Source organism: Seriola dumerili, unplaced genomic scaffold, assembly GCF_002260705.1.
Source record: "Seriola dumerili isolate Sdu_G_001 unplaced genomic scaffold, Sdu_1.0 BDQW01000190.1, whole genome shotgun sequence".
Classification (NCBI taxonomy): domain Eukaryota; kingdom Metazoa; phylum Chordata; class Actinopteri; order Carangiformes; family Carangidae; genus Seriola; species Seriola dumerili.
This window is the reverse complement of record NW_019174445.1, coordinates 25,398-49,449: the sequence shown is the minus strand read 5'-3', so window position 1 is coordinate 49,449 and position 24,052 is coordinate 25,398. Positions and strand designations below refer to the sequence as shown.

The window sequence follows — 24,052 nt, the reverse complement described above, 5'->3', positions numbered from 1 at the left end:
GTAAATTGCAGATTGTGCGCGTGGAGGAGAGAGCGCAGTAATAATCCTCAGCGTTTCATAAAACATCTAGATGTCTGTGTGGTTTCTTTTATATATAAATATATTTTTTTACACTTAGAGAAACAACAATATCGCTTTATTTTAAGTAACAAAGTGTCTGCTTTGTCGCTTTATATCGTCTTGTTGAAAGTCTTTCTTGGAATAAACTTCATACAAGTAGAAAACGCTGCTCCGTCAACACGTGTCCGGCTCTGTACTGTAGGCGAGCTTCTTAATTACTGATTCCAATTAGCACAACACACTTGCCAGATACCAGCTGGCGTCGATCCAGAGAGTTTTCTTCCTCTTTTGTCTCTGGTGTATTTGAACTTACTTACTTTTACAGTAGAAAATGTTTGGACTGCTGTTTTTGCACGGTTTCAGTTGTGTAACTATTAGACAAATTAAAATTTGTGTAATTTTTTTTGTACTATTATTTTTATTAATTAAGAAATTATTTGGTCTGTAAAATAGGATGATATGGAGCAAAGTGATGTTTTGAAACTATTTATTTGTCCAAAACAGTCCAAAAAACTGATGGTGTTTTATTTACAATATATATAATAAAGTAGAAAAGCAGCAAATTGTCAGATTTGGTAGATTTACTGAAACCGTTCATTATCAGCATCATCATTGGTTAAATTTCTGCAGACTAATTAATGCACCAACTACTGCAGCCTTAAGTGGCTGCTTGATTACTCCTCGGATACACTGTGTTAACTTGATAACTTTAATAACTTTTATAATTATGAAATCGCTGTGTAAGTGTGTGCGAGTTAATGTAAAATGGCACAATTACACAGTATACGCGTGCAATTGCATATCAGTTTTCAGTCAAACTCCTCCTGTCTTGACACAAACGGGGCCCTGGGAGGCGAATGGTGCACTGGATTAGCCAGCAATGGCGCACAGTAGTTACAGAGGTTTAACCCAATGATCCCTGCTTAAACATGAGCTTTAAATCCACACAGCTGACATACAGCCATTCACTGGGACGCTGCTGCTCTACCTACTCGCTGCGTTCAAGACTAATGTAGTCTGTCACACATTAAACACGTTTTTTTTATACGCAACAAACAGTGCAAGTGCCTCTCTGTATATATGTCCTTGGTTTTATGTCTTTGAATAATGAATAATGTAGGTGGTTTGGTTTGGATAAGACGCAGTGTCAAACACTCCAGTAAGGGCGCACAACCCAGATAATCAGTCAACGTACCTGAGAAGTGGATGGGATAAATATTTGCAGAGAATTGTGCAACAGAGGAAGTAACATGTAATTATTAGCTTTGGCTTGGCAGTACTGTAAACCTGAGTGTCCTTCCCTTTAAACCCAGGACAGGACATACAGTTTGCATGTGTTCCCCTGATGCATCAAGACAAAAACGTGTGCTCTCTTTGTATTCTCATTCAAAGAAAGAAGTAGTCTATGTACAACCATAACTATTGATGGTACAGATATTGTGTTAAAACATCTTTTTAGTGATGAGATTAAATTTTCAGCGGTTACAGTACTTCCTGTTCAGTCCTGTACATCTACTACTAGTTGTCTTTTTCTGCTTAGGATTAATGTTCATAAGCCGAAACTGATTCTGATACTGGTTTTGTTAATCTATAATCAGTTTCTTTAGACCTCACGTTGACTATGTTCCTGACAAGTCAGTGCATCAAAGAAAGAATAAATGTGCAAACCACTGCCCGAGGATATATGTCTAGCACCATGTACACGCGCTTTTATCAGTCAGCTAATGTAAACAACCATTAGAAGTCGGCCTCCTCTGTCAAACCTCTCAATTAAGACAAACCGGCGGCTGCTCCCGGTGGACAAACTTCAAACTGAACACGGCCGACAAACATGGTTCAGTGAGGCGCAGGTGAAGGAGGCTGTAGTGCTGCTAAACTTCTCCATAAACCAGCCGTAAACAAGGGAGAATTGCCGAAAATGACCTCAAACCAGCTATTACTCCGTCTCAGTTTCTGGGCAAAAGCATCAAACTGACAGAAAAAGCTTAAAATCCTAAAGCTGTAAAGCCACAGGCGCTGGACCAGTCGACCCAGTTAATATATGTTCTTTTAAAACACTTTTAAAAGAGTTCCTATATGAGCTGAAAGTCGGTACTTTAACTTCATAGGCTGTGTTTCACTATTGCACTGAAAAAAGAAAAAGAAAAGTGGCCCTGATTCTGTGCAGCGTTTCTATTATTTATGTTCTAATACTTTTATTCCATAGTAACCGTTGTTATCAAGAGAACAGCCGTTATTATTTCATTTTATTTTATGCAGAAAAAAAGTGTCAAAACACTCCCACAGGTCTGTGGAGCAGCAGAGCAGTTAAAACACTGCAGGCCCTCATACTCTGCTACACTGAAGAACGGACCTTTATGACTAAAATGGACTGAATTATCGATATATTTAATAATAAAGATTATGGATGACGGTCGTATATGCAGGATTGGTCCAATTAAATGAATAGAATATACAGTTTGCTGTATTATGTCTCTGTAGGCCGGGGAAGCTGCTGCGTGACGGGACACAGATAGCAGAGATTCTTTTCTAACGTGGACATGTGGTTAATTTGGATAATTAATGTAATCTTAATTTTCAGGTGGTTCCACCCCAACATCACCGGAATCGAGGCAGAGCAGCTCCTGTTGACCCGGGGCAACCACGGCAGTTTCTTGGCCCGGCCCAGCAAGAGCAATCCGGGGGATTTCACCCTCTCGGTCAGGTGGGTCCTCATCTCATCTCATCTCCGCTCCCTCCCTTCCTCGTTTTTTTATTTTTGTATTTTTCACCATTAACCCCTCAATATTCAACCTCACTCTTCTCGCCACTCGAGTACAAACAAAGCTCTGATGCTGTCGGTTTTGAGAGGCTGGAGAGGTGATTAGAGAAGCAACAGGTTCTCTCTGGGAATGAGTCAGTACTTCCTCTGGGGAGCTCCCCTGAGAACTTCATACCTTTTCTATGGGTTTTTTTTTTTTTTTTTTTTTTCTGTTTGCCAGCGGGAACACTAAAGTGACGTAAGCTGGCCGGCGGATGGTGTAGCAACGCCAACCGTTTCTGTGACGACAATGACAAGGTGGAGGGCGCTGCGGTGTTTCGGTGATGAAAAGGGAGTTGGAGAGGAAACGCGTTAAATTGTTGTTAAACTGTTGTTTGCATGACCAACATTTTTACACGGGTTTTTTTAAATATGGCAGTTGCCCGTTGGCTCGTGTTCGACGAGTCACCGCACACGTATGTCACTCAAAGCCGGGAGAGAAAGTTCCTCAAAACGACGTCCTAAGAACTACGATCATTCCTGTTTCTTGCAGTTTGGACACAAAAAAACTTCCTCCTGTCTGAAAAAACATATTGTGACATTTACATTTTAGGCACTTAGTTTGTGATCCACTCCACAGTGATTTAAAGTGACTCCAACTATACAAGTGTAAATGCCTGGATGACCAAACACAAACGAAATTCAAGAGTGCAAAGGTCAGACGCTCAGTAGCTTTTAAAATAATTCTCTCACCACAGAATGAGTCAGTTTTAAATCTGAGAACGAGGAGAGACTGTGCTGGTTTGACCAAGGAGGGAAGTTCACCTCTCAGGAGCAGGCAAGACTTTCAGAGTCTCCGAAATCGCTGCCCCGTGGGTGTGTGTGTGTGTGTGTGTGTGTGTGTGTGTGTGTGTGTGTGTGTGTGTGTGTGTGTGTGTGTGTGACGTAACATTTTGTCTGCGGGTGAATAGATGGCATTTAAACAGAAGTTGTTTTGTGTGAGTGTTTCTAGGAACACGTTAGATAACACATTAGGAATGTGCGATTTGGAAACGTTCTGATTAATTTTGGTCAGCAGGGCGGAGCTGAAGTGAGCCGGGCTGACTGTAATACCTGTCATTCATGCCTTTTTAAAAAAACAAAACAAAATTTCTCTTAATCTCTTTAATTGAGAGCCCCAAGTGTGTGTCGCAGAGACTGTACAGTCTTCTGGTAAGTAGGACTCGGGCACAACATGCTGCGGTGATTACAGAGAGCAGGAAACAAACGGGCAGAAGAGGGAGTTTGAAGAGCGGCTCTTCCCTGGCAACGGAAGCTTTTAAGAGATGCATCAGTCACACAAGTGCCTGGAAGAAAGTCCAAACACATTTGTTACCCTGTGACTAGCTGGCATGGCGACGTGGGTAGGGAGAGGCTTCTTTGTTTCTGTGCGTGCGTGCGTGCGTGCGTGCGTGTGTGTGTGTGTGTGTGTGTGTGTGTGTGTGTGTGTTTCTGTCATAGGCTACCTTTAGGGACAAATCTCAGGCTAAAGACCAGTTAATTGGTGACGGCTCGTCCAACTGGGGTAGAAAGAAAGTTGTGTCCTCAGTTTGGAAAAAGCTGATATTCGGGTCAGTGGTTTATGGTTATGGTTATTATGGTGAAGGTTGGGGTAAGGCAGGTAGGTGATATGGGTTAAGATAAGTCTCCAGGAAATGAATGTAAGTTCCCCAAAGGCAACCTGTGACTGTGTGTGTGTGTGTGAGAGAGAGAGAGAGAGAGAGAGAGAGAGAGAGAGAGAGGAAAAGGAAACGGAGTAGTTAGACAGGCAGCAGCTTTTAAATGATGTTAAAGCGTGAGAGACCTGTTAAGGCTTTGACCTTCACTGCCTGTGGTTTGTGTGCATGTAGGGCAGAGAGTTGTAAATTGCACACACCACAGGAAGGTTGGTGGGGTGAGCTGCAGCCATGATTTGTGGTCTTGACAGACTTAAACACACACACATACACACACACACACACACACACACACACACTGCGGTCGAGTGGCCAGTGCAGAGCCTCACTTTGAACTAAGAGGAAGACGGAGAGCAGCAGAGTTTTATTAATAAACATCTTCCTATTTACAAATGAAGAGATGAATTCATAAGAAATAAAAATGCACCGTCGCTGGACTCAGTTCCCTCTGTGGTTTGGCTCATACTTGACCCGGTACGACCAGCAGCTCATGGTGGTTAATGTTTGATAAAATGTGCCACTTATTGTTGTTGAAATGATCAGCTCACTAAGTTTAGGATTCTTCACTTCATGTGCTACCATCAAACTATGTTTTAGTATTAACCAGTATTAATGTTTTTACTGTTGTGGTGATATTGTGCAAAAACTATTAAGTGCTGGAGAAAAACATAGGAAAAATTAAAACACCTGATACTTAAACAAAACAGCCGATGCACCTTCTTTAAAGAATAAACTCTGACTTGAAACTTGCAGAACGACAGACGGGCAGCAGCGCGGTATAGATGTGAATACTGTATTAAACATGCACATATGTCCTGCCACCTTTTCTCTCAGCAAATGTTATCAGCTACCAGGGGGAGAACTCACCAAACGCCTGTTTTAAACACCAAAATATGTTTTTAAAAATACAGGAAGTAAATGTGTACAGTGACCTTTTTTTTTTTTTTTTTTGCCAACTTTTTCTTTATCGTACGGAACCAAATGAAGCCTGTAACATGTGGAAAATGCTGGAATATACCGAAGATAATTACATCTATAGAAGCTTTTCTTAATTAGGATATCATTCTTCCTAACTCATTCTCCATTTCTCTTCAAACACACACACACACACACACACACACACACACACACACACACACACACACACAGTGTCTTATCAGAGCAGAGGAGAGTCTAATTAGCTAGTCATTAGCCAGGTTTCAGCTTACTAAGGCCATTACGAGCAGGACGGTCACTGTGAATGTTCAGATTGTAACAGACGCTGAGGGAATCTGTTGTCCCTCTCTCTCTCTCTCTCTCTCTCTGTCTTATCTTCCTCTCTCTGCCTCTCCACTTCTTATCTCCACCACCTCTTTTCTTTTCTGGTCCACGAGGTGAACAGAGGGAGGAGGGGTCGGACAGAGCCGCTGCTCAAAAGTGTCGTAAAGGCTGAAGTCTGAGACGCTAATGAGAGCTTTTTGAGGGTTTTGAAAATGTAATCAATTGAGAGTTTCATAAAGGGTGGGGAGAGAGAGAAAGTTGGAAGCAGAAAAACTTGAGCCATAATTTATATCCAAGTCCAACTTTGTAAGGGGAGCAGTCTGGTCAACTTTTCTCCGTCATTTTTCATGCTCTTTATACACTCAAAAGACCCCGAGGAGGAATTTTTAAGGGCAATCTTAAGAGAGAATTTTGCAGGGCAAATTACCACAGAGAGCAAATGGATTTTCTCTCCAAGCCTCTGTGTTATATAATGCTTGCCAGGGTTTACTTAGATATGTTTCCACTGCAGGCCGGGGCTATTTATAGGTTTACACAGTCAAGTAAAAGTGCATTTCAACATCATTATTGTGAATGTACTTAAACTTTTAAAAGTTTTTCTTCAAGTCTTCATTTCTAACTGTTTCTGACTGTTTCTTAGTTTGTGTGTTGAATGTAAACGTGGCATCCTGACACCTAACCTGCCTCTCGTCATGACGTCGCCCAGTTTTACTCTCTCAGCCGTTTGTGGCGTTCGGTGTTGTTAGATCTGCGTGTCAACACGGACAAAGGCACGACAACCATGACCGTGTGGCGTGCAAACGTTTGTGTCGGTGTTTCTGCTTTTTTTCCTGACACGTGCAAAAACACAGTGTTCCTATTATACATAAACGGCACGCGACACATGAACAATGGCTGCATCTTTTTGTGCTGAGAAGAGTCAGTTGAAAAACTGAAACAGACCAAATGCATCCTATAACTTATGAGCAGTGCTAACTGCTAACTGTCTACCCTTTGAAATCAAATGGTTTTCTGCATTAATTGGTCATAAAGTTTGATCTGAGCTTCATCTAAGTCTCAGGTGAAGACAAACGTAACGTGCTCAAGCTAACATCACACAAATAATTATCATCTTTCGTGTGTTTATTGAACATGGCCGTTAAACATAGACTGGTGCTGGTGGGAAAAAGCAAGTGAACCCTTTGATTTAAACTCCTTTGGCGTCAATAACCTCAACAGCATCTCTAGTGGATTAAAGTCTGAGGCTCCTACAAGATGTTTAGAGTCGTTGTCCTGCTGCATCACTTCAGCAGCTTCTACTGAGCTTCAGCCGGTGGAGCCACCCTGACATTATCCCGTAAGACACCTCGATAAACTCGGGAGTTCATTTCCCCCCTCGATGGTGTTGAGCTGTCCAGGCCTCAGAGACAGCAAAGCCCCAGATCACCATGCTCCCTCCACCCTGCTTCACCTTCGGGATGATGCTTTCATGTCGGTATGCAGTGTCCTCTTTGCACCATCCTGTCGTTGTTCTATTGTGGAGGGTCAAGCTGCTTTTTTGACAAACTTCAGGGGTGCAGTGATGTTTTTCTGCTTTTTTTTTTTTATGTTAACCAGCTCCAATGATTCTTTCAGGTCTTTAGCTGTTCTCTGGGTTTCATTTCTACCTCACTGATCATTCTGCTTTTGTGCTTTTGGAGTCATCTGAGCTGGACGCCCACTTCTAGGGAGAGTAGCCACAGACCTAAATCATCTCCATTTATAGACACTAACTGTGGGCTGATGAATATTTCATTTATAACCCTTTCCAGCTTTATGCAAATCAACAGTTCTTAATCATGAGTCTTTTTTTTTTTGTTTTTAGATGAGGCATGCTTCACATCAGCAGATGTTTCATGTGAATAGTACAGGACTCCAGGTTTGTTAACTCCTGACTCCTGAGCCGGTTCACTTACTCTTTCCAGCTTATACTGTGAATGTTTATAACCATGTATTCAGTATGGACATGAACAATACAACGATTTGTGTGTTATTAGTTAAATTAGATCACGTTTGTTCACCATTGTGACTTGGATGAAGATCTGACCACATTTGAAGACAAATATATAAATAAATGATGATAATATCGAAGGATTCACTCACTTTTTCTTGCCACTGCAGCTGCTTTTACTGTAGCATCTATATGCCATGATAGCATTAGGGTAAAGAAACTGTTTTTCAGTGAATTATTCATCATGAATTATTGTGTCACAGAGGTATTTGTAGAATTTGTATACAGGCAAAAGTGTTGACACTGTATGACCCGCTGTAGTCGCAGAGCTAATTTTGGGGGCATTTATTGTTTAACGGCACAAAAAGTGGATGTTGTTTAGTTTGTTTTTACCCCTGTGACGTGCTCAAATGTTAGCCGTTGTCTTTGGGTTCAGCATGTCTGGTGCTGCTTATGAACAAACAAGATGACAGTAAGATCTCTTGGTTGTCTGAATTTGTAAACGCCTCTGGTTTCAAATTTCGCAGCCTTTAGAAGTATGAATGGTTTATCCACAGCCAATCAGGGCGAGCTTTTACAACGCAGAGAAGTTTATGAACATGCCTCCTCTAGAATTGAGGTTAATAAACCTGTTCAGCAGATGCACAAGTGGAACTGAAACACACGCTAAAACTTTAGTGGACTGGCAGCAGTAAGAGCCATTTCTCAGTGGTGTCAGGTTGTATTGAGTGAAAAGTCTTGCTTGGAAAGGCTTCAGGGCAAAGCAAGCAATCATTTGTATATTTTAGACTTTGTGCATGGATAAATATGTGCATTTTTGAGCAACATATTTCCCAGTTGTCTGTCTTATCACTGCATCAGTTAGCTTAGTCACACTGATCTAAATAATGTTTATTACCGAGCGCTCTGGTTCGAATGCTGAGAAATGTGAACGCTCGATCTCGCTCGTAGATGGGATCTGTTTGCTGCTCCGGCCGTTGAGCTGCAGCAGGATGACGATGCTGCGATCTGATAGGAGCGGCGCTGTAAAGGACTGTGTGACGTTATGTAAGTTATGTCAGTCGGTCCTATCAATGCAAACCAGTTCATAGGATAATCAAGGACAAAATTATCTTGCTTGGATCTGCTGCATTTGTTTTTCCAGTAAAAGCAGGATACCATCGCACCATGACATTACATACACTGTGAAGACTATACTATATGTATATTCTGTCATGCTGAACATTTTACAGTTTTATTTGTGGTTAAAGAACGTGAAGTTTGTTTTTTTTGCCTTTTGGATAAAAATTGAAATATCCTGGTTTTATGTGATTAACGTGTGGAACAAAGCGGTAAAGCTGAGATTAATCTAGCTTGTTGTTGTCAGTAAATCCAACTAATCATGAGCAGAGTTGCAGAACGATGAAGCGCTTCATTCCAGACGTGCTATTTTCAGGCAGATAAACGTGCTTTTGCAGGTGAAACGATCGTACAGGATGTTGGTGAGAACATACACACGTGATTTGATTTGAAAATACAGAACTGTGTTCAGCAAAGAGGAACAACCCTGTACTTCTCACAGATGTGCATCACTACACGTTTATGCTACATCCTCAACTGAGCTGTTTGTCCCTGTGCCAGGGCAAAGTCACATCATAAAGATGTTTAAAACTTCTGACCGGCTCGTTAAAATCTCTTTTCAAAAAGCTGCATTATTAAAAGTTTCTGCGTGGTGTCCTGTGGTCGCATCTCGCTCGAACTGTTAGCTTCACTGTCTTTTGTGAGAGGGTGAAAAGGAAAGTATAGTGGACATTAATGATGTAATATCAATATAATCATAGGGAAAATGTAATAAAAAAAGAAAATAATTAAAAGAAAAAAATTGGATATGATATCCTGTCAATGTAATAGAAAATAAAAAAATAAAAAAATAAATCTTACGACAAAAAAAAATATGCTAATATATTATAAATTGTAATAAAATATTATATAAAATAGTGCAGAATAACATGATAATAGTGTGGTGGTGGTGGTGTTGTGACAGAAGAGTATGTATTTTATTATATAGTATAATAATTCTAAACATGTCATATTATAATAATATAATATTCATTATTATATTGCGCAACAATCTGTATCTGTATCTAACGTTGAGCATGAGTGAGTCTGTAAACTTCCTCGGTGGATTACGTTACTGCCCGTCTGTGAGGGTTGAATTTGATGTCAGCAATGGGATTAAATGGCATCTTCTCTATCTCATTTTATTGAGCTGGAAAATAATCCATACTACTGCAACTGTATGTAAACATGCGCCATGGGCCTGGATGGTTTTCCTGTTTGGAACCTGCGATGAGACGAAAAAAACAAACACATTCTATGTTTAGCCATAAAGCTAGGCTATTTATGGATAGTTTTATGAATGATAATTCATCACATAATGTATGAGCTGAACTTGATTTGTCTTCAGTAAGAGTTATACACACATCTAGTCTGTTGTTGGACCGTCTGCTGGTTTTATTAGATTGTGTCTAAATAAGGTACAAAGTAGGATGCTTTATAGTAAGTAGGATAACTTCACAATTAGATGTGACATAATAAAACGCGCTGTGTGTCAAAGGAGGAATTGGCACAGAACGTCATGTTAATGTTAATGATGTTAATCCGTCATGTGTGAGAGATAGACAGTGGGGATCCAGAGCAGAGCAGACGTGATGCTGAACTTGCCTCCCTGCGTTCTTACTGTAAAGAGGACGGTCTTACTGTAATGAATCCTTAAAGGTGGGAGGGGTGAAAATCTAATGGTTAATGGTGTTAAACTCTGAGAGAAAAGGGGATTTGGCCCTTTAACAGGGCCATAGACCTGTGGCACCCTGCCAACAGCCACTAATAGAGCCATAAAGCAATTACCAGGAAACAGAGAGAGAGAGAGAGAGAGAGAGAGAGAGAGAGAGAGAGAGAGATGGATTATGGGACTTTTGAATACAAGAATGGAGCAATAGATTTACAGTATGTTGAGTGGGAAGTTGGGAAGCTAGAAAAAAAAGGGAATGTGAAAAGTTTTGAGAACAACAACAAAAGTGATGGAGGGAAATAGGATTTGTGCCATTTGATACGACCATTAGCTGATTATTAGTTCGAGAGAGAGAGAGAGAGAGAGAGAGAGGAGACTATTGTATCTCGGCCTGGAGATCAGATAGTGCCGACCGTCTGGCTAACTCCCCTGTGCTCCCTAAAACAGTTGTGTGTTTGTGTGTTGTTATATTTAATATGTTTACAGGATGTTTTGTTTATCTCTGATAAAGAAACATGTTTAACGAAGTCACTGGATTTGGAAAATGGAAATGTAGATTTATGTTAAAGAAGTACATTTAGCAGTGGAGCCGCATCTTGTTCTTCAACTGCTTCCAGGCAGATATCTTATAGAGTAAAACTTTATACATATATGTGTGTGTGTGTGTGTGTGTGTGTGTTAACATTTGTGTGCACCTGTTCAAACCAGCCAGAGGACTTTGAATATGCAAAGTGGTAGCAAATGTTTTCTGGCTTATCAGCTCGGCTGCTGCGTGCATTTTTTTTTTCTGCTGTTCTGCAATCACAATACAACCTTCCTCCAAATAAAATAGATATGAAAACTAGAGTATTAAAAAAAGGATGATCCCTTGTGAGAAGATTTGTGTTGTTTTGTTTATAGAAGTCAAAGTGAAAAATATTCTGCGTGCGATAAAATGGATCAGTATTTTTTTTTTTTTTAAATCACTGTGTCTTTGCAGCTTTTTCCTGCATTTTCTTTCTTTGCATTAGCTTGTGGCTTATTTTATCATTCCAATTTTGGCACAGATTGAAAAGGTCAAAGTTATTTTATTATATTTTACAGTTTATATTTGTACTTTGAGCCTTACAAGAAAAGCTTGCAGAGATACGGAAGATTTACAGGCGGAATAAGGTAGATTAGTGCAAGAAAATAACAGGCGACGAATGAAGGACGTCACCACATTGGCAGATTGTTCGACATGTTTTAAGAAAATAAGGTTCAGTGTCTTAAAATGGGAGCAGATGGCTTGATGAGCTGGACATTTTTACAGCGTACTTTATATGCATTTATGCTCTGTGAGGGAGTGTGGGCGACAAATGTGTGTATGGACTTGATTTTGTTTGTGTGTATGTATGCTGTGTGAACTGTGTGGGTGGCTGTTTGTGTGCACGTGTGTGTGTGTGTGTGTGCATGTGTGTGTTTGTGTGTGTGTGTGTGTGTGTGTGTGTGTGTTGGCTGTTGAAATATCTGCAGGGAACACGCACACGAGAAAAATACAAACAAAAAAAACAAAATGCTGAGTGCTTCCTTGGAGTGAGTCCACCTCTGTTTACATGCATGACGACACACTGAGTGACACACTGTGGTTTTTCCCTCGCAGGCGCGACGATGAGGTGACCCACATTAAGATCCAGAACTCGGGCGACTACTACGACCTGTACGGAGGCGAGAAGTTTGCCACGCTGGCCGAGCTGGTGCAGTACTACACAGAACAACAGGATCTGCTGCGCGAGAGGAACGGCCATGTCATCGAGCTCAAGTACCCACTCAACTGCAAGGACCCCACCTCCGAGAGGTGCTGACAAACTCACGCACACGCCGACGCCCACACGTGCAAATACGCTCTCATTTGCGTACAGCGACGAATCCAGGTCCACGTAGACACAGATACGACATATAAGTTCAGCTCAGTGCGTTTGCTGTTTTGATGAACTGATTAAAACGGCACATAAGTTTCTCAATGACCACAGACAGTTATTTTTATTCTTTCAGCTTCAGGGGTGTCAAGCCTGCAAAGCTTCATCCTGCCACGAGAAGCGACTAAACCACCAGAGAAATGTTAATAGTCTAGCTCTCAGTGCAGTTACTGTATCCTGTTATGGTCTAAATGCTGTTTGTGAAGCAGTTTTCCCCCCCTGCAGAGAACAGCGCTGAACACTGGTCATTTTAATTTTTAATTTGATTTAAGGCACGACTCTTTTTACATTAAATATTACGCTTTAAATTTTAATTCCTCGCCCGTTGAACCTACAGAGACCAGATCAGTGTAGTAGAGTTACAATAAAAGACTGTAGGGGAAAACCACTAATGCCAGATAAATGTGTAGTTGCAGTTTTGTTCCACAGTATTTCACTTTATTCAGTGAAATCAAACCCATATAAATCCCATAAACCTGCTTTATTCATGTTATAGTTCTAATCCACAACAGTTAGTAGGTAGTCTATACTGACGGCCTTCCCTTTACTCTACTGACTCTCTTTACGTTCATCTGAAGGCAGCAGAGGAGGCATCAGTATCTGGAGAGCTCAACGCACTGCAACTTAAGCAAGTTCAGAGAACGTCTTCATCAATATGGACGACACATGTGCTTCAAATACTCTCTCTCTCTCTCTCTCTCTCTCTCTCTCTCTCTCTCTCTCTCTCTCTACATGCAGCACACTTGTTGTCATGGAAGTGTACTTTGTTTGTGTTTTGCCTATTCGCGTGTGTTTTCTTAAGTCGCAGTGTGTTGAGCTCTCAGGGCTTCCGTACATCTGTCCCTTCTGCAGTCTCAGACGTGGGTGATGCTGCACACTGGCGTGCCACAATTACACACGGTTCCGCTGGTTAGATTTTTGTGCAACAAGCGCCAGACTGTTGCAAAAATAACCACAGAAACCTCTGTGCTCATGTGCACATCAAACCTGTCGTTTTGATTAATCATTCTACAGTTTCTGCTGCCAATCAACAGGCATGTGGGATATTTGACACAAAGAATAACTAATAACTCCCTCAGGTGGTCCATTCTTTTTGTCTCCCCATGTGGCTCCATCCAAAACATCCGGTAACGTGGGATTTTTAATGAGTCTGGCCAAAGGAACACCTGGAGCTCCCCACGTTTCAGTAGAGTGCAGGTAGACACATCCCTGCGATGAGCAGCAGGACGTGATAGAGGCTGTTTAGGGGTTACATTTTAGCGTGGTGTTTCCAAAAACAAGAGTGTCACATCAATACATATCACTACACAGCGGCTCGCATATAAAATTATCAAAATGATGATTAATGCACAAACAACTGTTATGGATTACAGTAGAAAAATGTGCAACACACACAAGAAGAAAAATGTCTTTTTCTTCAGCTACTAATTGCTCCACTAGGTTCACATGCTGTGTGCTTACATTGTCCTCCTGTCATGTGGTGATGGATCGGTAGCAAACAGTGGATTCATCAGAGTAAAGTTGCGAGGCTGAAAACTACAACAAAGAGCTGAGAGATGCTGAAACGTTCTGCAGAGAAGAGGGGAACTGCAGAGTCGAGTGATAGTTCTGACATTACAGTCGTTTGATCCGTTGCTAATATAAAAGTCGGGATTAGTGCAGCTTTAAACATACCATGTATTTTCAAAATCAATTATTAAAACAGCACAATTTTGTAAAACATTACATCAGTGTGGCGGTATCTGTCACAATGCAGTTCCACTAAGAGCCTATTGACAATGATAACTAATTATTGTCCAGGCCTGACTGTTGAATAGACTGGCACCAAGAAAGACTCATTAATCATGTACCACCACACATATGAGAGGATGTAGTATTCTCTGCACGCACACACCCATATATAAAACTCAGATGCACTTTCACATCCTCATCCACATGCATAAATAGTGGCATATTCCCCAAATGCATCTTCAAACAAACTAAGTGGGCGGCGCTGCTGTTTTTGTTTATGCCCGCTGAGTAGCGGCACGCTAACAACCTTCTACACACAGGTTGGACGCTTCGTCACACCTACACACCTCCTTTTGAAATGTGAGACCAAGACAGCTGGTGTATTAGCCAGGAATCCATCCGTGCACGCACTCGCTCACTCACGTACAGGAAGCAATTGGGAACGCTACATTTATATCATCATTTACACGCACACACACACACACACACACACACACACACACACACACACACACACACACACACAAAAATATAACTTCTGTTTGGTGTCATCTCATGCTGAGCTGGATATGTACATTGACTTTTTCTACACATCTGCACGTTGCAGTGTGTACATCTCAGTTTCTATTTAGGTCTAAGAACAACTTGTGATCTATGGCTGTGGTTTATGTGGTTTTTCCATTCTACATACATGTGCTGTCAGAGCCTCCTACACGTTCTTGCTCACCACACAGGAAAAAAAACAAAAAACACAGAAATGCAGGTTTCATCAGCTGCATGTCAGCAACTGTGTGAGGCTGCAGCAGCGTAAGAGACACTTTGATTCTCCAGTGTGTGTTTTCTGTCACAATGCACATATAGACTGACTGTTATCTTGATCCTTAAAGCTACAATATAAAAGTTTTTCCCCTCGAGGCAGGAAGCATAATGCTTGTCCTCCCCCTCATTTGGTCAAGTTTCTGCCTCAGCTCTTCTGACTTGTCTCGATGATTCGTCTAACTTGAAACCACATCTAGCCCGAGGCTGAGCGTCTCTTGATCTCCGCAGGAGACGGAGAGGCAGCTGGTGAACGCAGCCAATCTGGAGTAATGAACGCTGATGTTCACGGTGTGTTTTTGAACAGGTGTTGTCAGCTGCGTGCTGTTGTTGTTGTTGTTGTTGTGACTTAACAGGAAGCTTCACCTTAATAGACACAGCCAGCTAACATGACGTGAGGCTCCACAGTGAAATGGTTCAGATCAGTTCCTCAACATCGCACATGGGACACATGAGCTTACAAACACACTTAAGAAAGCATTTATTGTTGTTTGATATGGGAAAAAAATAATAATAATGATCTAGTAATACTAACAAATAAACCTAGTCTGCAAATGTACAGCAGGATTTTCATCTTGAGGATCTTCCACAAGAGAACCATCCATCGAGTCAGTTTGTCCGTGAATATCATATTGTTTTCTGTCGTATTGTGTTGGTGTATGACAGTCTGTTCTCTCTCTCTCACCTGCAGGTGGTACCATGGACACCTCTCTGGGCGGGACGCAGAGAAACTGCTCACTGACAAAGGCAAGGCCGGCAGTTTCCTGGTACGGGAGAGCCAGAGTAAACCGGGCGACTTCGTCCTCTCGGTTCTCACCAATGAGGAGAAGCACGAAAACGTGGATCGTAAGACCAAGGTCACGCATGTTATGATACGTTACCAGGTGAGGTAACTCAGTTCAGGCTCCTTTCACACATACAGAAACTCAGATTTATAAGTGTGTAAGTTTGGCTTAGCTGGATTAAGGCAGCCGGGGGGCTTATAATGCCTAGACTCACCCCGGCAAACTGCTGCTGCTTTGAATCATGTATTTTTAAGCTGAATTTGTTTTATTTTTGCATCTTTAAGAGCTCCTCAGACCTGCAGTTGAACTGTTGATGGTTTGTCTTCAGCAGGATAGTAAATACGACGTGGGCGGAGGTGAGAGGTTTGAGACTCTGGCTGAGCTGGTGGATCACTACAAGAAGAACCCCATGGTGGAGAAAAGTGGCATCGTAGTGCATCTCAAACAGGTAGGGAAGAGGGATTTAACGTGAAGGCGTGGATGGACGCGTCTAAATATAGAATAACTTGTTTTTGTTCTGTTGACAAATTCAATTTCCTTGTCCCAACATGACGACGACGACAGCCATTTAATGCCACAAGGATAAATGCAGCCAACATTGAGAACCGGGTACGAGAGCTCAACAAAGTAGCAGACAACTCTGAGAAGCCCAAACAAGGATTCTGGGAAGAATTTGAGGTGTGTACACCAGAATTATTCCTGTCAATCAGGATTTAAAAAAAAACATATAAACACATTTATATTTGTGCGAATATTGATGGTTATATATGGACCAGTCACTCGAAGCTGAGAAAAGCTACGTCAGGTTAAAATTTAAACGCTCCGTCAAAATTGAATAATTCCCAATATTTAATAGGTTAGACGTCAGAGTCCGGATCTGGGCCACCGTCCGCCTTTTTGTCTCAAAGATTATTTGCAAATCAATTCAGGAAAACAGTGCAGAGATATTAACTAGTCTGTCTGGATTTGTATTAATGCCATGCAGCTGGTTTTCACTTATCGCAGCTAAAACATTGTAGGTTAAATCTCTAAATGCTTGACTTATTCTACCCCTGCATGAGCTGATATGCATCCAAAATGAGTATGAATGAAGAGCTTTAGAGCCCTCTTTCTATTTCAAGGGGACTTCATGCTGAAATGTTTTCTCTTAAGTGTACAACCTTAATAGAGATTTTATGTTCTTGCACTCGACGGTAACCCCTGCTGTGTATAAATGACCCCAGAATTGGCAGTAGTTGTTATTCTTTTGTTTGGAACCTGGAAGGCCTTTTAATTTTCTTTTCTTCCATTCTGCTTTTTCTTTTGTCATCGACTATCAGGTACTTCAGCAGCAGGAGTGCAAACTGCTGTATCCCCGGAAAGAAGGCCAGAAGCCAGAAAACAAGAGTAAAAACAGATACAAGAATATCCTCCCCTGTGAGTCAAGCAGCAACCTGCCGTTTCCTGTCTCCCCAACTTCCTGTGGAAACAGTGACACAAATAGACAATAGACAATGTGGAGGCCTCAGCAAAGTGTCAAGATCTAGTTACGATAACTTGCAGTCTATCAATTGACATTAGATTTGAAAAAAAAAAACAAACAAAAAAAACAATGTCATTCCAGAAAACTGTCGACATTTTGTTGTGCATTAACAACAGTTTTGGCTTTTGTGTTTTCAGTCGACACAACTCGTGTTGAAATCAGGGAAGCAGATCCAGATGTTGCCGGTTCAGACTACATCAATGCCAACTACATCAGAGTGAGTCTTTTCAGCAGCTTTACACAAGACCTTGTTGTCAGCACCTGTGCTTGATCAATGACAGTAACACACAACATTCAGCAAACACTCAAGATATATGTGACGTTCAGGGGCAAATTCACCTTTAACATTAAACTGTTCCAAAGTGATAAATACATCAGTTAAAAAAACAAAACATACAGTGTAGTTACCTCAGAGTTATCAGTCAACATAAGATGAAAACAAACTTCCTGTTTTATAAGCAGCACTTAACTTTTTTATTAATCAATTAAATGTATCATGAGAACATGAATTTCTGGTCTCGGACTTGGATACTCTTCGCTCAGTGTGTTTCTCTTTGTGCTTTACAGTGTATGCATGAAGAGGGGCGCTACATGGAGGAGGGCAAAGTCTTCATCGCCACCCAGGGGTGCCTACAGAATACGGTCAACGACTTCTGGAAGATGGTGTATCAGGAGAACACGCACGTCATCGTCATGACCACAAAGGAAATAGAGCGAGGGCGGGTGAGCCTTTATAGAGCAAATATTCAGTGGTATAGTTCAGTGTTGTGGAGTAATTGTACTTGCTCATGTACGCCTTAATGTTAAATGTTAAAGGGCAATTTAGTAGAAGTGTTTTTGTGTATTGTGTCTCTAAATCAAGTAGTTTTTTGTTTTTTCTCATGTCTCTTCTCCAGCATTTACTCCTGAATGGTTTCTCTGTTGTTTCACTGCTGCGCTCCTTTGGGCTGTTTGCTGTTGATTGCTTGTGATAATGCAGATTCATGGAGTGAGGGGCGTTTGTTCTGCGATTGGACACGTTTAAGATTTCATAATGAGAGCGAGAGCGAAATACCTAAAATTACATGTGGAAAAATCCACTCCTCTCTAAAGTAGAAGGTGCGTTCACCAGCAGATGGGTCACAAACTGCTCTAACGAGCGACAAAGGACAACAGGACAAACGAGGACAACGGAGGACAACGGTGAAACAAGCTTGTTTCTGTCAGTCGACTTTTACGTCGCCATCGAACATTATTTGTTCTGTGTTTTCAGATGAAACACAGCACTTGATGGCATTAGCTGAGTTCAACAGCACACGGTGGATATGCGTAGTAAGTGTGTGTGTGTGTGTGCGTGTGTGCGTGTGTGTGTGTGTGTGTCTGGTGTGGGGGAGGGGAGGGAGACGGCTGACAAGGATAGTATGACAGTTAAGCTGATTGGAAAGCTGCTTGAGATGAGCTGGTTCTTTAGATTGTAATACCCGTCACCCTCCCTCTGCTTTCTCTCTCTCTGTCTCTCTCTCTCTCTCTGTTTGTAGAACAAATGTGTACGTTACTGGCCGGACCTGAACGCCACCAAGGAGTTTGGGAGGGTGCAAGTGAGGAATGTGGACGAGCAGCCAGCGCAAGACTACATCCTCAGGAAGCTGGAGGTGACCCGTCTGGACCGGGTAGGAAGAGCCGTGTACTCAGTCAGAGCTGACCCACTGACCTGGGGTCAGATTACCCAACACTTCACACACATACACACACACACATACACAATCCTCTAGCACGTGCTCGTGCTTGTGATTACACTTACGGGAGGATTGACTGCATGGATGTGAAGAATGAACCCAAAGGAGCAGATGCAGCAAGATTCTAGTTTTCTTACAATGAAGCTTTTAAATAAAAACCCTTTGATGCAGCGTTGTTCTTTTGTAGCTGAAAACAATTCTGACTCCAGTCAGTCTGAATTTGATTGAATAGGGAGGAATATAAAATGGCGTGTATCCTTTGGATGTCCAGTCTTGTTGTAGCTGGTGTGCGGATGTGATGTATCTTCTACACAATTCAAAATCTCATATTCTAAATATTCTACGAGTACAATGGTGGAGCTCACAGTCTGCTAATTCTGTCTGAGAACAACCTGGTAATATTTTAATATTTTCACCAAAGACTGCCCCCCCCCCCCCCCCCCCCCCCCCACCCCCCCCCATCCAGTTCACTGTCAATCTCCTGTAAAAGCAGGAGCCTTTTACATGTTGTACTGCACACAGGAAAGATTCCTGGCGCGCTGTAATCCTCCGTACTGGTCCTAAGCGCTAATTCCTTTGAGTAAGAACAAGATCCGCAATCCTCATTTCGCACAAAAGCGTATTTCAGCATTCAGGGAGGCTCATCGGTAACTGCAGTGTTACCGCTCTGCCAACAAAGCCCTACACATGGCAGCTGACCAGAGAGTATGCCTTCATCACAGTACAGCATTTCAAGTATCAAGTAATTTTGTCCTGACTGTGTTGTTGTTGTTGTTGTTGTTGTTGTCTTTTTGGAAAATACCTTCACGAATTGGCTAAATCAAAGTATTATATATTTATATACAGTATATTAGCTTTTTATTGGTTCATGTTTTGTGTGGAATGAAGATTGTGGGATTTTACCTTTTGTTTCTTACAGTGGGATTATATGTTTTGATGAAAACTCAGCAGTGAAGCTTCAAAACCACCACATAATAAACAATATGAATACTCCCATTAAAAAAAATAAAAATAAAAATCTTCTTCATCGTCTTCTCCTGCTGTGTCCTGGTTGCAGAAGGAGCCCGTGAGGTACATCTGGCACTATCAGTACCTGAGCTGGCCCGACCACGGGGTGCCCAACGAGCCTGGTGGTGTGCTCTGGTTCCTAGAGGATGTCAACCGCACGCAGAGCTCCATTCCAGACACTGGACCCATTGTCGTACATTGCAGGTACAACCCGGGGGGGGGGAGGGGTTTTATATTAGGATGCTCAGAGTTAAAGACTGCGGTTGAGCCATAAGTTAATTACTGGTGTGTCAGGTAGAGAGAATAAACAAGCCGATGTGCCAACACTGTTCTGAAGCTGATATCGACAACAGCAGTTATTAAAACGCGTGCACGCACAGTGGCTGCTGCTCTCCTTATTGAACGAACCTGAGGTCTGTGTTACTGCGATACTGAAGACGTCCAAAAGTCTTTTGCAGCTGTCTATGGGAACACTGTAAACTTGGTTACAACAAAGGAAGAAAATAAGACCTTTGTATAGTTACACGGTGCTTTCATTTAACCCTGCAATTTGTTTTAAAGGATGCCTTAGGCGTGGCTCTATAGGGGGTGCAAGAGTATTTAGAATATTTACAGCAGCAAATTTATGTCAGACATAAATATAAATGAAAGGAGGAAAAAAGACCAACAAGTTGGGCCAAAATCAGGAAACTTAATAAAACAAAACTCAACTACAAGTGCATAACTAAATTCTACAATAAGTAAGGGAAGTGCAGTACAGCGGTTTTTCATTTTATTTATTTTCTTCTTCACGTTTATTCGATTTCACATGAGACACCTGATGACCTTGTTTTCTAAGGATGAATTTATGAGCTTTGGGTTTCTTGAAATATGGTTTCACTTGGCCACTTGAGTGCGCTATAATTAAGGTTCAAAGTTTTACCTTCATATTAGCAATAGGCCTTCACCAACTTTTTTCTCTTATCACATTAATGCCCCAAACACTTGAGCTGTAATTACTCTCAGTAACTGTTAGATAAAGTCCTTCTTTAGCCAAGTAACTATCATGCCATGGGTTTTATTTACATTGGTCTGTTTTACTTCTGCATTATGTCAGCTTGACCAATAACAGCTGTTTTATTTTTGCTCCTCGTCTTGACATAAGAGCCTGAAATTAAAATTTGTAGTTTAGTAAAAAAAAAAAAGAAACACTGAGTCATAGCTGAGCTGAGTTGTAAGTCTTAGATTTATTTCCGTGTTACACACATGAACGATTTCCTGCTGTGTAAATATTTTTTTTTATTTGATGTGTTGTTATCATCAAGAGTGCGCTGAGTCATTTTACATTAACAGTAGACACGTCACTCTCAAACATGTTTGGTAGCAAATGTAAATAGATTTGTCCATCTGGTGTGAATAGAAGAATCCGGTTTTCGCCGCGTGTCTCTCACCGTGCCCAGACACCCGAAGACGTCAAACAAACATGATGACAACGTGAGACTCATTACCGTCAACTGTCAATCAACGGGCCGCTGATAAATTTATGTCGTCAGTGTGGAGGGAATATCATTGTGAGTGATGTAACAGCATTTTATATGTGACACAACAACAAATTCAAGGGACTTTATTGCTGTCGCCAAACTGTAATTCACAACCGTAGATTTTTATGTGTTACTTCCTTTGTCATGTCGGATTTGAGAAAAGTTTTTTTGCCTTGACTTTGATGCTTAAAGTGTTTTAATTACACACAGTTTGACTTTCCTCTCTGCTGTCCCCGCAGCGCAGGCATCGGCAGGACAGGCACCATTATCGTCATCGACATCCTCATCGATATAATTAACCGCCAAGGTACGAAGCTGAGATATAAAAGTGACACACTCTATTTCACTAAAATCTTCGTGCTGTGTCTGTGCTAATCTTCTGGATGTGTGTGGACGTGTGTGTGTGTGTGTGTGTGTGTGTGCGTGTACGTGCTCCAGGTCTCGATTGTGACATCGACATCCCCAAGACCATCCAGAGGGTACGGCAGCAGAGGTCGGGCATGGTGCAGACAGAGGCCCAGTATAAGTTCATCTACATGGCTGTGCAGCAGTACATAGACACGGCTCAGAAGAGACTGGAGGAGGAGCAGGTAGTCCGCTACGCTATAAATCAATTTCAGGGGCGACTTCAAATGCAGGAATTAAAATGCATCACATAACACTTTTTGACACGGTAATGAAGGCTTTAAAATATTTATGTGCGACATGTGTTTGACCTCAGAGTCTGAAGGCCAGTGCCGTGTGTTATGTTATGACAGCTAGCGCAGTGAGGCAAACAGCAGTTTGGCAACTATCTCAGTAAGTTTAAGTGAACGTGGATACCATCTGGGACTGTTTAAAATTTAATTCAGGTCTCAGACACAGGACAAGTTTGTGAAAGCTTTGTCAAGGATCTTGTCGTCTAAACGGAGTCTGACTGATTCATGTTGACACTTTGCAGAGGAATAAGATGAAGGAGAGGGAATATTCCAATATCAAATATCCCCCGATGACCAACTCGAGGTCCAAACCCAACATGGCGTCCTCGCGCTCCTCTTCTGTGTAAGTAGAACACATAACATGGTGAAGGTGTAGTGACCATTAATGTGATGATTAAACACATGGTCACAAAACTGGTTTTAGAAGGAATTATATTATATTTTCTCTGGCCTGGGAGTAATGTTTGTTATAAGAATGTATATGTAATATAGTTAATGTGTAATTTAATGCAGGATTGATGCAACAGTGGATTGTGCGAGTTTCAGTCAGCACCATCACTGTCAGTGCTGAGAGCTGCAGTAGCTGCGAAGCTTGTGGCTCATTATGGGAAATGTTGCTTTTAGCAAAAACTTAATTTAGACGGTTAGATTGTTTGTTAGTAAATGATCCATCCATTCATTTTCTGCTGCTTAGTTAGATCCAGGTTGCATTAATTATATTAATCACATCATTAGGAATTATTTCTCAATACTGCTGCAAAGTACTGGAATAAAAAAAATCGATATAATATAATTAATATTATAATTTCACACTTTAGCCAGTATGATCATGCAACTGGTTTTAAGTTTCATTTTATCAGATATTCAGAAGAGCTTAAAAAGTCTTAAATTTAACTCCATGAACCTGCAGAAACCTTCATGTTGTTCTTTTGTTTTGTAACTGAATATCTTCTCTGTGTTACTGCAGGATGACAAACGACGATTCGTCGGGTGTGTACGAAAACATAAACTTTAAAAGCCCTCAGACGTCTTTTAGCAGCAACACCAGGAGGTAAAACATGTTGGGGACCTCCGCATCTCTCTGTCGGCCTCTTTGTGAGTACTTCGTCTGTTTCGTTTTACACTGTTTTTGTATTTTCCTCTCTGCAAAAGTGGAAAAAATGGTTTGAGCATCATCCCACTTGCTTTAGATTTTTTCGTTAAAGGTCTGCATTGTAGTGGATTTGGTAGAGGGGGACAAAACGAGTGTTGTTGGCACTTCATGTTGGATCCCATTAGATGTAAGTGTGGCTTTTTTGGAAAAATATGAGCTATAATTTAGCTCTAAATTTAATGCTCGTGTGGATGTATCAGGGAAACTGAATTGGCCCCTAAAATCAGAAGTTGTGGTGCTGTTAAAACTCTGCCACTGATAGAAGACTCTCTCCCTGTGAGTCAAATTCATTTTCCTCATGTAAGTAGAAGAGTAATGTTCTCCTATTTTCAAGGTTCAAATTATAGGCTGGCGAGGAGCAGCGGAGCTTCCTTAAAAGAAAATCTGAGCTCCACTCAAAGCAACAAAAGATTCAATTTGGGTTCAAATTATAATCAACCTCGATTCTCAGAGTCTCATTCTGTTCCCTCGCATAGTGATTAATAGAGCAGACAGGGTCATCAGCAGAAGACAGCGCAGAACTGTGAATTAATTACCAGTGAACGTATTTAGAAATTAATGTTAAATTAATTTGAGATATTTTGTCTTTATGGATTGTTTGTGGTTGAAAATGAATCTAACCTGATGTTTTTGTAAGCAGGTCTCAAAACAGC

At 41.3% G+C, this 24,052-nt stretch overlaps 1 protein-coding gene across 3 annotated transcripts in view; it reads left to right on the top strand.

Annotated features, from left to right (window-relative positions):
• Window positions 1–24,052, top strand: part of LOC111227612 (tyrosine-protein phosphatase non-receptor type 11-like) — a 37,337-nt gene that overhangs the window by 12,511 nt on the left and 774 nt on the right. For 2 of the 3 annotated variants that reach the window (XM_022753188.1, XM_022753190.1), the window contains exons 2-15: window positions 2,642–2,764; window positions 12,136–12,330; window positions 15,690–15,882; window positions 16,112–16,231; window positions 16,348–16,461; window positions 17,103–17,199; window positions 17,443–17,522; window positions 17,873–18,028; window positions 18,823–18,954; window positions 20,078–20,232; window positions 21,788–21,855; window positions 21,987–22,138; window positions 22,489–22,589; window positions 23,214–23,341. In XM_022753188.1, the coding sequence (XP_022608909.1) occupies window positions 2,642–2,764; window positions 12,136–12,330; window positions 15,690–15,882; window positions 16,112–16,231; window positions 16,348–16,461; window positions 17,103–17,199; window positions 17,443–17,522; window positions 17,873–18,028; window positions 18,823–18,954; window positions 20,078–20,232; window positions 21,788–21,855; window positions 21,987–22,138; window positions 22,489–22,589; window positions 23,214–23,301 (1,774 nt within the window). In that variant the 3' untranslated portion in view covers window positions 23,302–23,341. The remainder of the gene's footprint in view (window positions 1–2,641; window positions 2,765–12,135; window positions 12,331–15,689; window positions 15,883–16,111; window positions 16,232–16,347; window positions 16,462–17,102; window positions 17,200–17,442; window positions 17,523–17,872; window positions 18,029–18,822; window positions 18,955–20,077; window positions 20,233–21,787; window positions 21,856–21,986; window positions 22,139–22,488; window positions 22,590–23,213; window positions 23,342–24,052) is intronic. The other variant, XM_022753189.1, reaches the window with a different exon arrangement.